This window comes from Mixophyes fleayi, chromosome 4, assembly GCF_038048845.1.
Source record: "Mixophyes fleayi isolate aMixFle1 chromosome 4, aMixFle1.hap1, whole genome shotgun sequence".
In the NCBI taxonomy this organism is placed as follows: Eukaryota; Metazoa; Chordata; class Amphibia; order Anura; family Limnodynastidae; genus Mixophyes; species Mixophyes fleayi.
Genome location: NC_134405.1, coordinates 182,002,777 through 182,019,414, shown reverse-complemented (window position 1 = coordinate 182,019,414; position 16,638 = coordinate 182,002,777). Strand labels below are relative to the sequence as shown.

Below are 16,638 nucleotides of genomic sequence, written 5' to 3'. Positions count from 1 at the left end.
TGCTAATGACATTGCATTTTGTATTTCAATCATGACTAAAACAGTGAGTTAAGAAAAATGCAGAGAGCAGCCCTACCGCAAACACTGAATATAGGTTACAGACAATTAGGTTCTTTGCACCCTTGAAGATATGCTTGATGAGAATAAAGATTATTAGTACAACAGGGTCTGTGTGCACTGGTGTTTTTTCTCATGCAACAATAAAATAAAAAGAACCGGAAAAGAATTGATAAAATTGGCCATTTGTTTTATTTCAGTGCTTTCGTCATTGGGAAAGACAGCCACACTAGTAGTCCTGCAGAAGATAAGAGTGAGTCTCCTATGGATTTATTTTCTGGACCATTACCAATATTGGACTCATTTTTGGGAAACTAATTCATGAAAACCTTTTAAGTTCCTTAAAATATATATTATGATTGTTTATTATCGTTTTATTTTTTTTATTGCATGTGAAATTAAAAATTTGTCCTTAATTTTAATGTTTTAATTAATTCCCAAATCGATAAAATCAATTTGTAGAAATTTGAATCAGGATAACTCAATTTTAACAACAATGCTTTATAATCATCATCATTTATTTATATAGCGCCACTAATTCCGCAGCGCTGTACAGAGAACTCACTCACATCAGTCCCTGCCCCATTGGGGCTTACAGTCTAAATTCCCTAACACACACACAGACAGACAGACACAGACTAGGGTCAATTTCTTAGCAGCCAATTAACCTACCAGTATGTTTTTGGGAGTGTGGGAGGAAACCGGAGCACCCGGAGAAAAACCACGCAAACACGGGGAGAACATACAAACTCCACACAGATAAGACAAATGTACCGGTTTTGTGGTCTGGTATCCACAATTATTTACAGCTGTGGCATTAAAAATATCTGCTTCCCTAAATGGCTTGTGATTAACTGGGATACATCCCTATAAAGTAAATGACCTTGCAGTGCATTGAGTTTTCTACATAATCACTGGCTCGTATTTATAATTAGCTACTAGAAAGATACATGCCATAGATGTACACACCAAGGGTCATTTGCAGAGCTTCTGCTGACTTCTGAGTATCACCATTAATATAGTGCAGTAAAACAATAAAGACTCATGATGACACGACTAACACGTACAACAGTTATGTCAATAAAGTATGATTGAACTTGTACTTGACATAAACTCCTTACAGAATGCTGAATGACTGACTCAGAGCACTGTAAAGGCAGGCAAGTCAGGATTATTCACTGCTGTCAAATGTGAAACTGCAAAAGTTGTCAATTAACATTCACAACTTGACTGTAGGACAATTAATAGACTCTGTATTAAAACTATAATTTACTGATGACTAATCATTAATAACATACTAAGTAATTAAAACTCACTTAGAAAGTCAACTGAATGTATGTACTGGCCAGTCATGTGTCTTACTTTGACACAGGCCGAGGTTTATATAATATGTCATGATTACAGGGACAAAGAAACCTTAATGTCACAGTAATTCAGTACGAAAATATAGCTTGTAGCGTTTCCATATGTGGAAATTGTACCATACAAATAATAACGTTAGTTATCTGACATTTCATATGTATTTTCTGAGTAGCTGATTGCAAGCTAGAGTGCTCTGTTTACAGATGTTTTAAAGAACTGGCTGTCACTAGGTTTACAGACAGTAAGCACAGTGTGCATAGGAGAAATTATTTCCTGTCACTATTAAGGTTAGTTGGACAAAAAGAAAACAAAGATTTTGTTGTGGGGGCCAGGGCTGCCAAGAGGAATTCAGGGTCCTGGTACAACAAATTCATGGGGCCCCCCTTATAGTCGAGTATGCTAAAAAAAATTGTGCCTCCTTACAGCGGCGCAAAATTTTTCGGAAGTGTGGTCATGCATTTGGGGGCGTGGCAAATGTGCCATTGGGGCGTGGCTAACACATCAAAATCACTAGGCTCTCAATTCGCCGGAGCGTCACACATGTCCAAGCACCCCTGACTTTCAGGACATCTAGCACCACAGTGTAGTATAGAAAGAATGCAGTGTGTACACAAAGAGTTCAGTTCCCCACACAAACTGGGGAACAGAAATAAAGTCAGTATTCATTTGCGTACTTATGATCCGTGTGCATGGTTGTTGCTTATTAGCATTTATTATGGCTATGTTTTGAAAAATATTATTTTTGACTGTAACGAGCAAGATTGTTATAGTGTTGTAATGTTAAAATAGTGTGAAATTGTACTATACACTCTACACACACAATAGACCCTGTTTATTATGTTCTAGGTATATTCACTAATTATGATTACTCATGAAGATACATAATTCTATCAATATCAACTAATAATTCTCACTACTACAATTTGTTTTGGTCACCCTAGATAACTATTATCAATTATAAAAATGTATCAAGTAGTTATAGCCAAAGTCTGAGGGCTGATCTGATTCTCTACAAAATATTGTTTCTTTTTATTGCTATACATTCATAGATCTCCACAAGTACCAAGGAACACCAACATTAGCAGTTTGTCTAATCCTATAAACCTTACTCAATATAACACATAACTTACAGTCCCAAGGGGCAGCCAACAAACCAAATGATTCGTCATGCCATATTCTCTCTACATATTTGAACCATTTTTACAGCCAATGATTTGTAATATGTCAAGTTTCTTGAAAGATAACTAGAGTTAAGTTCAGGTTGTATGTGAACTTCCTCTTCTTTACCTTCTGGTCCCCTGTTTTTTAACCCCTCCGTGGCCCCCCCCCCCCCACACCCATTTTCCTCCCTTCACTTACCTTTTCTTCTCTCTTCTTTTTGGTCTTCTCTGCTCCTCTGTGCTCCATTGCTCCAGACTGACTAAATGCTGGGCGTGACATGATGACGTCACACCCGGCATTCAGTCAGTCTGGAGCAATGGAGCACAGAGCAGCAGAGAGGAGGGGGGCCGGCGCCGCGATCACGTGAGTATGTTTTTGGTTTTTTTTTAACTACCCTGCTCCCCCCACCAACGACCGATTCTCTGTACTGACCCAACTTGTTTTTATTATGTTTCTTTGCCTATGACCATGACCTCTGCCTTGTTTTCCATATATAAATATGTGCTGTCCATTCTTGATTTTTGGTGTTTTAAATTGACATGGACCCTCTGCTTCCAGACCTGATTTTGACCTGTTCACTGATTTCTCTCATGTTAGGCAACACCTGCCTAGTAAGACTAGCCTGAGGGCCACAAACTGTGGGTTGCTATGGCGATGCCTCTCAGTCCCTTGTTGCATCCCAGGTCAGCTAGCATCAATCACTAGCAGCATAGCGGGTCCACATCTCTGTTAAACTTTACCTGGATCACATAAAATCTTGAGCAATGGGTCACTGTCCCTATCTGCCCTAATATAATCTACTAATATAATCTACCAATACTCAGGCTTTAAAGGTCAAATGTCCTTTGGTGCACTCAACCCCAAGTAATTGTCTTTGTGTGTGCTAATGTTGTTATTTCTGATTCTGTATGTTTCCTATTTGACATGTGATACAGTCTGTGCCTCACTGATTTATCAGTTTGAGTCAGGAAGTTGGTAATTGGACTACTGTCTGAAGTCCTATGTTCTCATTTCTCTGTTGATAGTGGTTGCTGGTGAATTTAGATATTGTCACTTTCTAGTGAAAATTATTAGATAATGGCTTGAATGGCTTACATAGCAAAGACAATTGCCTGTGATTTAATAAAAGTCCACTCGAGTATTTACCTTTTTATAAACATGGTGTTTAGCAAACATTTACTTTCGTATTAATCTACACTGTGCCTTTGACAAAAAAGTGGATAATATATGATGTAAGCTTTAATATATTTCTTCCAGATCATTATTTATACCTTAAATTGCATTTTCTGTAGTAATTGTCCATGTTTTAACAGCTACAACTAACTCTGTCTTGCTTATATTGTTTTCTACTGGAAACCATGTCCCTTGGCTAAGCAGAAGAGACAAACAGTTTCACCATTACTAGTTCATTAAGATAATAGCAGCATAATTCTAAGTCCCAGACAAGGCAGACAAGGCAAGCTATGTGTAATGGGACTAGACCACTAGAGATTTCCCCTGAATTTGGATAAATTAAACACTGGAGTTGGTGAGTATTTGCCTCTTCTGCTTTGCCAATTAAAGCATAGAGCTGGCAAAATGTATAATAATGGGAGTCACATTCAAGGTGCCTTACCATCTATTACTAATATGCCCCTTTCCCTCCCTGGAGCCAATGCAGCCATTTTCACAGGGCTCAGTGGGCCATTTCTCAGTTCGTAAACCAGGTCTGTGTGATACTGCGGAGGAGATGCAAGGGCTGTTAGCAGAAGGACAAATCGGAAGCTTCAATCACAGAGACTGCAGCTTCTGATTGGCTTTCTCGCTCACATTGCCGTTTGAAGGTGTTCTGTTAGTCAGGTAAGTTACTATTCTGTATTGTGCCACAGTATATTGGGTACATGTTGGACATTAATATATTGTATATATATTTCATTTTTTGATAGTAAACACATAATTCTAGATTTAGATATTACCTCGTGCACGTCTTTCTCTTGTTGATTACAGGTTGCACATTCCGAATCTTCATTAACCTGATTTGAAAACAAATATAATGAGAATAAAATGTATTTATATCATAGTGGATACCACATTTTAAATTGTTTAGATATTACATAATGTCCTGAAACTAGTTTGGTGGTCTATAGGAATGTTTGAGGTACATTTTGAAAGCTTACCTCATTAAGTGTGTCTTTGTCAGAATTAATTCATATGGTTTATTTGTCCTTACACAAAACAAACAAGTCATCATTATCATCAGCTATTTATATAGTGTGTCTAGTTCTGCAGCATTGTACAGAGAACTCATTCACATCAGTCCCTGCCCCATTGGAGCTTACAGGGGAGGGAGGGAGAGAAAGAGAGAGAGAGAGAGAGAGAGAGAGAGAGAGACACTAGGGTCAATTTAATAGTCAATTAACCTACCAGTATGTTTTTAGAGTTTTCTTATTGGGATCGATTCCTAATCTAACATAATTCTACTCACTTTTAGATTGTCCAGCATTGATTAACTCAACCACAGGAAACACCAGTCTTTTAAAACTTAAGCTCCTTCCCAGCCCTATCCTGACTTACATATGTCAAGTCCATGTCTTCCTCTCACTGACAGTGACATCTCCCATTTCCCCTAGATAAGGATGATTAGAACAGGTACTCTATTTGGCCTGTTTGCAAGACTTCAATATAGCCACACTTTGGGGAGAAGACACTCTGCTAAATGCACTTGTTAAGTCACTCACTTTACCATATATTCCTCTCCCTAGTTGAACCAAATCAAGATGACAGTCCCAAAATAGCAGCACTTCTTGCCTTGTAAAGTGTCTCTTCCTTAGATGAACCCCAAATCATTCTCTCAGATCAACTATATGACATTAGAGACAGCGAAACATTTTCAGTATGCGAACTGTGTCTCTTCATGTGCTTATGCCAACACTGCATAAACACACACTGGATACTTAAAAAGTTTGTCATGTGTACATCTGTAACACCACTGATCACAATTACCATTTCATGACCCGGGCACTTATAAGATCATTCATTCAGTAGTGTAACTATTCATTTAACAATCAAGGAATGAACATCTTTGACAATTACATTGCACAAACTAGGAAGTCTTTATACCTTCCTTTTTCAATTTTGCTGTTTTTTGGTGATTCATGTTTCCAACCACTTTTCCAGTTTTAATATCAGAAAGCAACCCTTCATCTTTTGCCTGTTGTTGTGGCATTTCCTTTAGGGTATCTCGCACTGAAAGTGAACTGTTCGCCCCCGGACAGTGCCCTTCTCTCGTTGCTTCTCCTTAAGGGTTTTCTGTGTTTTATTCAGAATTTCTACAAGTTTAGTGTCCCAAATAAGTAGTTCCTTTATGACAGCTTCACCTTCTGTCACTTAGGATCTGCCTGTAGGCGCTCCACAAAGTGTGGAAAGTCTCTTCCTAAAATAAAGGAGTACAGCTACTTTGGGACTATGGTGGCTGCTACAGTAATCATCTGACACATACACGGCAACAGGGTTTTGTTGTAGGTTTTAGGGGTTTCATGTACATCGAGAACCTGAACAATGGATAGTTGGATAGACCAGGGTAATTTCACTCCCTATGTGGACTAAAGCATGTACTACTGATTACATGGAGGGCCCGACGATCAAAAGCATTGGTGGTCAGTGTTTAGCAACACACAGCCAATCGCCAGGCTGCCTGTTGCTGTGCAGCAGACAGGAAGCAGGACGTTCCATTACAGCCACCTGGTATATTTGAGGCTTTCATTAAAACAAGTACATAGCACAGTAGGAAGGGAAAACTGGGGCAGCATAGGACAGTCTACAGTCTATTGGCTCCTGTAACACTGGACATTGGGTCCATAGGTGACCCACACTTGCGCATTCAGAGCATACCTGGCTACATATATTCCATGTTGAATCCATCTCTGTCCAGGCACTCTCAGCAGTAGGGGCATTTGGGACATTTACACACCCTTTTGGATGTGGTGTCAACTAAAACAGGGATGCCAGTGGTTGTGTCACCCACTGCTTAGTGTAGACTCTCTCCACATATGTGGCTAGCTCATCAAAAACTAGTTTCAGTTTGGAGCCATTTCTTAAAAAGTTTAGTTAAACCACATAATTTCTCCCTAACTAGTTTCTCTCTCTCAAACTGCCAGTCATGACATTGGTGAGATCTACCAGCGAACATGACTCCAATTCAAATCAGAATCACTCATTTGGAGCCAGGAATTAGCACAGTGTCTGTAATTACCAACTGCCCAGAGCAAGGAATTAGTGCAGTGTGTGTAATTACCAACCACATAGAGCCAGAAAATAGCACAATGCCTGTAATTATCAACCACCCAGAGCCAGGAACTAGTACAATGTCTGTAATTACCAACCGCCCAGAGCCAGGAACTAGCACAATGCCTGTAATTACCAACCACCCAGAGCCAGGAACTAGTACAATGTCTGTAATTACCAACCGCCCAGAGCCAGGAACTAGCACAATGCCTGTAATTACCAACCACCCAGAGCCAGGAACTAGTACAATGTCTGTAATTACCAACCGCCCAGAGCCAGGAACTAGCACAATGCCTGTAATTACCAACCACCCAGAGCCAGGAACTAGTACAATGTCTGTAATTACCAACCACCCAGAGCCACGAACTAGCACAATGCCTGTAATTACCAACCACCCAGAGCCAGGAACTAGTACAATGTCTGTAATTACCAACCGCCCAGAGCCAGGAACTAGCACAATGCCTGTAATTACCAACCACCCAGAGCCAGGAACTAGTACAATGTCTGTAATTACCAACCGCCCAGAGCCAGGAACTAGCACAATGCCTGTAATTACCAACCGCCCAGAGCCAGGAACTAGTACAATGTCTGTAATTACCAACCACCCAGAGCCAGGAACTAGTACAATGTCTGTAATTACCAACCGCCCAGAGCCAGGAACTAGCACAATGCCTGTAATTACCAACCACCCAGAGCCAGGAACTAGTACAATGTCTGTAATTACCAACCACCCAGAGCCACGAACTAGCACAATGCCTGTAATTACCAACCACCCAGAGCCAGGAACTAGTACAATGTCTGTAATTACCAACCGCCCAGAGCCAGGAACTAGCACAATGCCTGTAATTACCAACCACCCAGAGCCAGGAACTAGTACAATGTCTGTAATTACCAACCGCCCAGAGCCAGGAACTAGCACAATGCCTGTAATTACCAACCACCCAGAGCCAGGAACTAGTACAATGTCTGTAATTACCAACCACCCAGAGCCACGAACTAGCACAATGCCTGTAATTACCAACCACCCAGAGCCAGGAACTAGTACAATGTCTGTAATTACCAACCGCCCAGAGCCAGGAACTAGCACAATGCCTGTAATTGCCAAACACCCAGAGACAAGAACTAGCATAATGCCTGTAATTACCAACCACCCAAAGCCAGGAACTAGCACAATGCCTGTAATTGCCAAACACCCAGAGACAAGAACTAGCACAGTGCCTGTAATTACCAACCACCCAGAGACAGGAACTAGCACAATGCCTGTTATTACCATACTGTTTTTTTGTGAATGCGATAAAATGTTATCAAAAGTTAATTGCCACTTTCATGCCATCATCTAGAAGTTATTTTCCATTGTTTCCATTAGTAATACAATGACACAAGAATAGGGTGGCAGTTTGGAAAGATATTGCAGTTGTTCCAGAATTAAGGCTATAAAATAATTGGGTATTAAAAATGAGATTCCCCAAGAAATATATCAATACTAGTACAAAAAAGAAGAGTGGATGTTCTGCAAATGCAGAACAATGAGGCATTGGATGATATTCTCTCCACTGCTTAGTGTCATTTGTTATTATGATGATAATTTGAACGACAGAGGAGCAGATAGGTTCCCTGTTTAAAGTCATGCAAATTTAATTCTTTCTTAGTATGATCAGTGGTCGAATTGGGCTGGTATATGGTGGTACTCCCACTGTCTTCATTGTAAAACTATCAAATTCCATTCACTTACATTTTCCATACCGCCACTTCTAAATTTCCACTTCATAAAAACATATCTGGACACATATATTAAGATAGATTTAAATATAGCACACAGATGCAACCAGAGCACAGATGTGACTTCATCAACAGATAAACTTGCACCATGCCTGTAGAACGCAAAAGCTACTCTTCCTAAAAGGCATTATATTAAAAATACATGTAAGACAAAATGGATTTATCACAAACAGGGAATAGTTTACTTATGTCTGGATGCCTTTAGCTTACTCCACTTACACATGAGGACCCCCTCCAAGCAAAAGGGGCTACAAACACAAGATACACTCAATGGAAATCATTGTCTTCCCCCTTCCAAGGTCCTCTCACACCCCCCCCCCCCCCTCTCCCTTTCTATTGACAATACCACCTTCTTCTCTGTCCCTCAAGTCTGTAGCCTGGATGTCATCCGTCATCCGTGATGGATGACAGATCCCTTTTCTTCAACCCCCACATTCAGTACCTCTCGGAATCCTGCCTCTTCCACCTCCGTAAAATCTCAGTTCGTTTTGTAATTTTGTTGTTTTTATATCTTTTAATTTTGTTGATTGCTATGTACAGGGCTGTAGGCCCGTTGTGGCACATTATAAAAAAAAAAGATGATAACTCAAATTATGGGGACAATTTGTTTGCATAGGAAATGATATAGAATTGAAATAAGACATCTTTTTGCATAAAATGGACTTACATCCAGCTCCTACATCACGAGCTAACGGTCTTTCCATGAGTTTTGGTGAAAAGTTTACTATAAAACTGCAGATGAATGAATAATGCAGTTTATGTTTAATACTGCCTCTGATTGATGGTGGTTTAATCTTTGAACTGCTCTTTGTACTTTAAGGGCTAGATTTACTAAACTGTGGGTTTGAAAAAGTGGATATGTTGCCTATAGCAACCAATCAGATTCTTGCTATCATTAAGTGCATTCTACAAAATGACAGCTAGAATCAGATTTTTTGCTATAGGCAACATCTCCACTTTTAAAATCCGCAGTTTAGTAAATATACCCCTAAGTTTGTTTCAATATAACCTTGTATACTTTCATTTAGCGTAATGATGTACACTGAAATATTACTAGATTTACTGAGAAAGAAGAGAACCCAAGAAGATGTTTGAATATATATATACTTTATTCTATATTTTACTAACCAGGCTCATCTATATGTAAGTTGTTGTCTTCTCACTTACTGGTTGTCTTGCTTTCAGTACTCTTTCAGATAAGTAAAGGATACTGGAAAATTGGCTATATTGCAGACCGAAACATAATCTAAAGCTTGAGAACATACGATTTGTCTTCTTGATCAGCTTTCATACCCACTACAGCAATGAATCACTTCACATGCAGATCATATTTGAATTAATACCTGACTTAAATTTACAGTGACAACACTATAATACGCTGGGTACGCTATACATCATAGTATACCAAGCACAGTATAAACAAACCAATGTATTACATTGTTATCTTCCAGTTTATAAACATCCACTTTGCAACAATGACATGGCTTCCCAGTGGAAAATACAAGGACAGCCACTTGCACAAAAACACAATAATACATTCTTCCATGTATTCACACATACATACATCCTCAATTATTTTCAAATAAACAGAAACACACCTGAACACAGACACACAATTGTGTAATATATGACAGCAATAGAAAACACATCACAGCACATTAGTAGTAACTCACTCAACAATACATTCAGGACCTCATATAGAGTGGGACACAAAGTCCATCTAAGAAGTGTAGGAGTGGGTGTCAGGCGCCGTCCGCACGGCCGCCTGACTGTCTGATCGCGCGTCTGGTTGCTAGGCAACCAGACGCGTCACTTCCGGATTCCCCCTGCCATCCATTCCCTAGCAGTATGACGCGCCCCGTTGCTAGGCAACGGGACGCTATGTGATTCCCGGCGGCAGGCATGACAGCGCTGCAGCGCTGATGCTGATTGGATCCCCACATTATTTAAACCCCTTCCTGTCCTCTAGTCAGTGCCAGAGTATCAGGTCTTCCTGCCTCCAGCGTTTGTGTGTACCAGTTGCTATATTGTTCCTGACATTCCTCGTGCTGCTTGTGACCCTTTTGACCCGGACCGTTTGACCACCCCTATCTGGATTCTGCCTGTGTACTGCGCTCCCTGAAGGTTACCGACTCGGCTTGCCTCACCATTCTTCTGGATTTCCCTTTTGTACCTCCTCTACCTGAACGTTGCTGAACCGGCCTGTCTGACACCCCCTTGTATCTCGCTGTGGACTCTAGGAAGGACCGCGACCTGCGTGTCCCTGCAGCGGAGTCCATACTTCCTTGCGGGGGTTCCTGGTGAATACCAGGGGCACGTTAGACTCCGCGCCTTCCTCTGAGTTGCGCCAACAACAGCAGGTACCTTCTACCAGTCATACACCCACTATCAGTCGTGACAGTGGGACTGCGCCGCAGCTTGGTAGGGTATTACGAGTAGCAAGCAACCCCAGTTGCGTTCCACTTGTAATACCCTACTGAGCTGCGAGCAGTTCCTGCAGCTAGCTAACCGCTTGCGCCACCTAATTCCTGCCGCACAGTTTTACCCCTTTTTTGACGTGTGTTGCGTCTGTGCCTCACTGCGTCTAGGATTTACTTACATGGTCCCGCCTTCACAATTCCACGTTCTGCCCTTTCTCTCGTAGTGAGTCGCAAGCTCTCGCAAGTGTAAATTGCGTCCAAGATGCAGGCGGATATGGTGCTTACTTCACATGCGTGATAGTGTTTTTTTGTTCAATGCGCCTAAAACGGACTTTGCATCCGACTCTAAATGAGGTCCTCAATGTAGGCAATGGTCAGTTCAGTTAGCATTGTATGGTAATATTGGTAGAAAAATAAAAACCTACTGTGCATTGTTTATCGTTCGCCTTAGTCACTGCTCCATTACTGTACCTGCAAGAAATAAATTACTGTAAATATAAGTTGTATTAGGGGAAATAAAAGGTGACTGACAGGTATTTAAATCTGTGAAATTCTGACCCTTACCCATTAATATGTTTCTCTGGATCACATTTTGTACCCATTTCAGTGCTTGGTTCTGTAAGTCATTAACACAAAGGATAACATTGTGAATTCCATAGCAAGTGTTGTTACTCTACTTAGCAAGTGCTGTTACTTGACAATGTTAATATGCATGTAGCTAAAAGTGAGCAAAATATTATAGTTGCCATAATAGAGGTATTATTTATCAATGGTCTTTCTAGAACGCCGTCCACTGGAGAATTCTGTAACGATCAAACGTCTGCATGTAATACATTTTAGTAATTTCATTAAATGTATCACACAAGTTGTTGCCATTACATTGAGATTTAAAAGCTATACAATGAAAGAGTTGAAAATCCTTCAGCAGAGATCAGTGTACAGAGGAAGTAATAAATAGACTGATTAACATGCAAAATAATGGCAAGAAATGCAGACTGGTTTTAGTTAAGTAGGAAATTTTATGTACCGTCAAGTTCAAATACTTCATTGTGAATGCCGTCTGATGAATTAATTTGCATGGCATCAACTTCTGCCTCGGCATTAATGATTTGCTGAGCTACAGCTTCCACTATTGGCATCACCATGGCAGCTGTGGAGGTGTTGCTGAGCCACATGGACAGGAAGCCAGTACTGAACATAAATCCAAGCATAAGCCTGTAAAAGAGTACATGAATAAGAAATATATATTTAGCAAATAAACCGCATAGTTAACAACAAAAATCCTAACTGATAAGAACCAAATGCACTAGTTGGTTAAGTTAATAGATTCTAAATTGTCTTATTTTATTACATTGTAAATCCCCATTAAGACTTAGGTCATATCTGCGTGGTAAAAAACAATTATGATTTATGTGCTAAAAAAAATTACTTTTATGCTTTAAGTAATAATTATATACCTGTATATAATTGTGCTGTAACTCATACCAACCAAACTGTTTCTCAATGTCTTGTAATAGAGTTTAGGAAATGGATCAAATTGGTCATAGCACCTTATTTTCTATGCACCAGCTTTTAAAAATATTTGGGTTTAAAACACATTAACAACCTGAATAGAACAAAATGTTTAAATGAAGACTGTCAATGCTTTAATTACTCTGTGGAAAATAATCTGCATCAATATAATACAGGACTGGACATATTACAGTCACTAGGACACAGCAACTGAAAAATGTGACCTTGCCACTCCACACCTCCTTGCAATGCATCTGCCATGGAACCATTGGAAAGATTTATAATAAATATAGCATTTGTTGGAAACCCCAGTGCCATTATGATAAGTGTTTAATGATAGAAAAATACATCTTTGAACGTTGCAATAGCACAGTTTATTTATATGCTCTGTATCAGAGCTATAATCATTAAGAGCATATTCTTATAGTTCCCTACACATATATTGGAGAGAGAGAAGAAATCAAAGGTCACTTGTGGGCTGCAGACAGCTGGTGCAATATGATGGGGGCAAGAGCAGATGCAGTGGTTGGTACAGTGTGATAGTGGTTTAGGAGGATGGTGCAGTATGATATTAGCACAGGCTGATAAAGAGTGATAGAGGCACATGAGGTTGCCAAAGGGTGATGAAAGCATAGGTTGGTGCTATGGCATAGACAGTGTGATGGGGTATAGACAATTATAACATGCTGGTCATTGGGACAGTATGATTATAGCATATTGGTAGATAATATGATGGCCATTATTAGATATGATGCTATGTGATATGCATCGCCATACCCCTACAAAGCTTAGTTTGGCTGGAAAATTGGTTGCAATAAATTTGCTGGCCCATTTGCCCTGGCTTCAAATTTAGTTAACTATGTCAAGGCTTAATATAGTAGGGGTGGAAGGATGAAGATAATTTGTCAATTCATAATTAGTCTGGTTTTATATTAGCATTTTGGGATTACACCTAAATAGAACAAACTTATTAGGCCTGCAAAATATAGTCTGACATGATTAATTTATTGCATAAATATGGGTGCTCTAGAAATGTTTTGGATTCACAAAAGAGAGAAGAATCTAGTTTATTTGGCAAAAAGTCTAAGACATGTAATGAACTACCTACAAATAATGCTTATAATGTAGTTAGAATAGAGCTATGAAGGCTTTGTAGGTAAATTATATGATATTCACTAAGTAATTTTGAAGGGTACGAGAAAATAAAATAGGGATCGGCAGAGCAGTGAAATGAATGTGTAATGACAATAGGTGTTAATGAGTTATTGGGCAAGATGAACTATATAAAATCATAGCGGGTCACATGAGGCAAAAGAATACAAAATAATGGGTGGTTTCACATACATACACCCAAAGCAATGCCTGCAGCATAATGTTATATATTATTCCTTATATGATATGACATGTTGTAGGATGTCTTTTTTTATTGTACTACATAAGACTACTCATGAAAATAGTAAATATTAGCAATCCTTACAACTCACTCATATACTGTGTGTTTGTATCAAAGGTAGATACTTATTATGTGATAATGTAGTTTTATATATCATTGTAAATAATAAATATATTTTATAAATGTGTTTATTGCTATAGTACACATGTAAAAACATACCATGCAGGATTCACTCCCACCAACATCACCATCTTTAAGGCAATTCTTTTGTGCAAGTTCCATTTTTCTATTGAGGTTGCCAAGCAAATCACCCCCGTCAGTAAAAGATGAAAATCTTTGAAATAAGTGGATGCAATCTGAAAACAAAATACATATAAGATCAGCCTGATATAGCCATGGCTAAACATAGAATATTTTTCTTAAGCAATGAACACAAGCAAAGTAGGTCTGAACTTTTTAGGAAGTTTCTTTAAGTGCTTTTACAATCATTAAGTTCCCAAAACATCTGTTCCTCTATATCCAGAATTATTAGCTATAAAGTCATATGTGTTTCCATAATGAGCACTTTGAAATGTCAATATTTGGTTTTAGAAGCATCTTTAGTTGAAATATGCTCGATAAAACCAGTATAGAAATATAGAAACGTAGACTATTGGTGGCAGATAAAGAATAACTACTTCATTCAGTCTGCCCATGTTATGTATTATTGTTTTAGTCTCATAACAGAGCTTTATTTATCCCAAACATATTTTTGCTTAAAAAAATTATTAATAAAACATATAAACAGAATTCACACATCGAGTAGAACAATGCTCCACCATATGACAAACTATTTTATTATATAAAGAGCATGTATAGTTGTCACATTGTTGTTAACAGTCCTTCTTCAATTCCATTTCTATAGGTAGAGCTATGAATGTATAGAGCAATAACTGTATTTCCCCATAGTCTGTGTTTAGCAACAATGAAACCCATTTCTTTGATTTTATCCCAGATTGATTTGAAAAATAGTTGAGGGTGATCTCTTCTCTGCTATTGTTGATCCATGTCACGGCGGTTACCTGTGTCATCGCCGCTCCTCCGTTCCGTACTGCCGCACTTCCGGGTAGCTCCCGGCGGCAGGTCAGCTGATCTGGGCGGGGAATTCAAACTCCTACTTCAGGCCTGCTCTGACACACTGTAGGTGTCAGAGCAACGTGTTACCTGTATCTGGCTGCACTTCCTGTGCTTTGGCTTCCCTGGTATTCTCCCTCGTGACTTCTGATCTCCGTGTACCGAACCAGCTATCCTTCAGACCATTCTACTGCCTAATCCCTGGTACTGCATAACGGACAGATCTCTGTGTACCGAACCGGCTATTCTCCAGACTACTCTTCTGCCTTATCCCTGGTACTGCAAAACGGACAGATCTCTGTGTACCAAACAGGCTATCCTCCAGACTACTCTTCTGCCTTATCCCTGATACTGCATAACGGACAGATCTCTGTGTACCAAACAGGCTATCCTCCAGACTACTCTTCTGCCTTATCCCTGGTACTGCATAACGGACAGATCTCTGTGTACCGAACCGGCAATCCTCCAGACTATTCTTCTGCCTTATCCCTGATACTGCATAAACGGACGGATCTCTGTGTACCGAACTGGCTATTCTGGACTACGCTTCTGCTCCTGGGGCTGTACCGCGGATTGACTCCTGCATTCCACCAGTCTCAACTCCAGACTACTACCTTCTGAATATACGGTTAGTAATTTCAGTTATCTATCCTTCTGTGGATCTGACCGTGCCTCTACATGTCCATCTCATAGAATTCTTTCCTTACGTCAGTAGGCTAACCTGGGGGCCGCGACCTGCGGTTCTCCGGCAGCAAAACCCACCCTGCCTTGCGGCGGTTCTTGGAGAAGACCGGGAGGGCCGTTAGATTCCACGCCCTAGGAAGGCCGGCGTAAATACTGACTAAGGTAACCTTGAAACCTAACAATCCATTGGAGATAGAGGGGAAAAAAACACCATGTCATCTGGGTATAGAGGAGGATTGTCTCCTGACACCTTTAATATATATATTTTTTGTTTGCAAAATACCTTAGAACTGTTTTATTTCACTTACTCAATGAACTATCAAAACATTCTTAAAGTAGGAAACATTTTTCCACCATGTGTAATTTTGCCTCTATGAAGTCCATGTGGAATACGTAGTATATTTTTCTTTTAACATATCTCAAAGTGGGATTTGAAGGGTGTATCCATGTTAGTAATATTGCTGTTTCTCACCATCTCAGATAAGATTGACAGCATTTTTTTTTTCTTCTAATATGTGGACAGCTCCAAAAACAATGATAAAGATGCACCTGGAGCTGATTGAATTTTGGACATGAGTGGGATTCTGATAGCCCTGGAAATGTAATGACGCTCTTCTTCATAATAGCGTTCTATTCTTTAAATCTTTTTGGAAGATGTTTTATAATATGGGTCTGCAGCCTCGGCATTCTATACCTACGCCAAAGGTCCCATTTTGCTGTGCAGTAGGTGGTTCAGTTCCGCATTCTCATCTCAGATCTACAGTCCAACAATGATGCACTGGTGATCACTTTCTTAGAAGGGCTTTCTTAGTAAATTTAAGATGAACTCGGCTCCCGTGAATTACACTCCTCTATTGATGACTTGATGTACATGTGTAATAGAATTGACATATA

At 39.7% G+C, this 16,638-nt stretch overlaps 1 protein-coding gene across 1 annotated transcript in view; it reads right to left on the bottom strand.

Annotated features, from left to right (window-relative positions):
- SLC13A1 (solute carrier family 13 member 1) overlaps positions 1-16,638 on the bottom strand; it is a 79,158-nt gene that overhangs the window by 51,274 nt on the left and 11,246 nt on the right. Inside the window, exons 3-7 of the mRNA XM_075208939.1 lie at positions 14,167-14,303; positions 12,070-12,257; positions 11,607-11,658; positions 11,468-11,513; positions 4,536-4,592 (exon numbers count right to left, since the gene is read on the bottom strand). Of these exons, the coding sequence (XP_075065040.1) occupies positions 4,536-4,592; positions 11,468-11,513; positions 11,607-11,658; positions 12,070-12,257; positions 14,167-14,303 (480 nt within the window). The remainder of the gene's footprint in view (positions 1-4,535; positions 4,593-11,467; positions 11,514-11,606; positions 11,659-12,069; positions 12,258-14,166; positions 14,304-16,638) is intronic.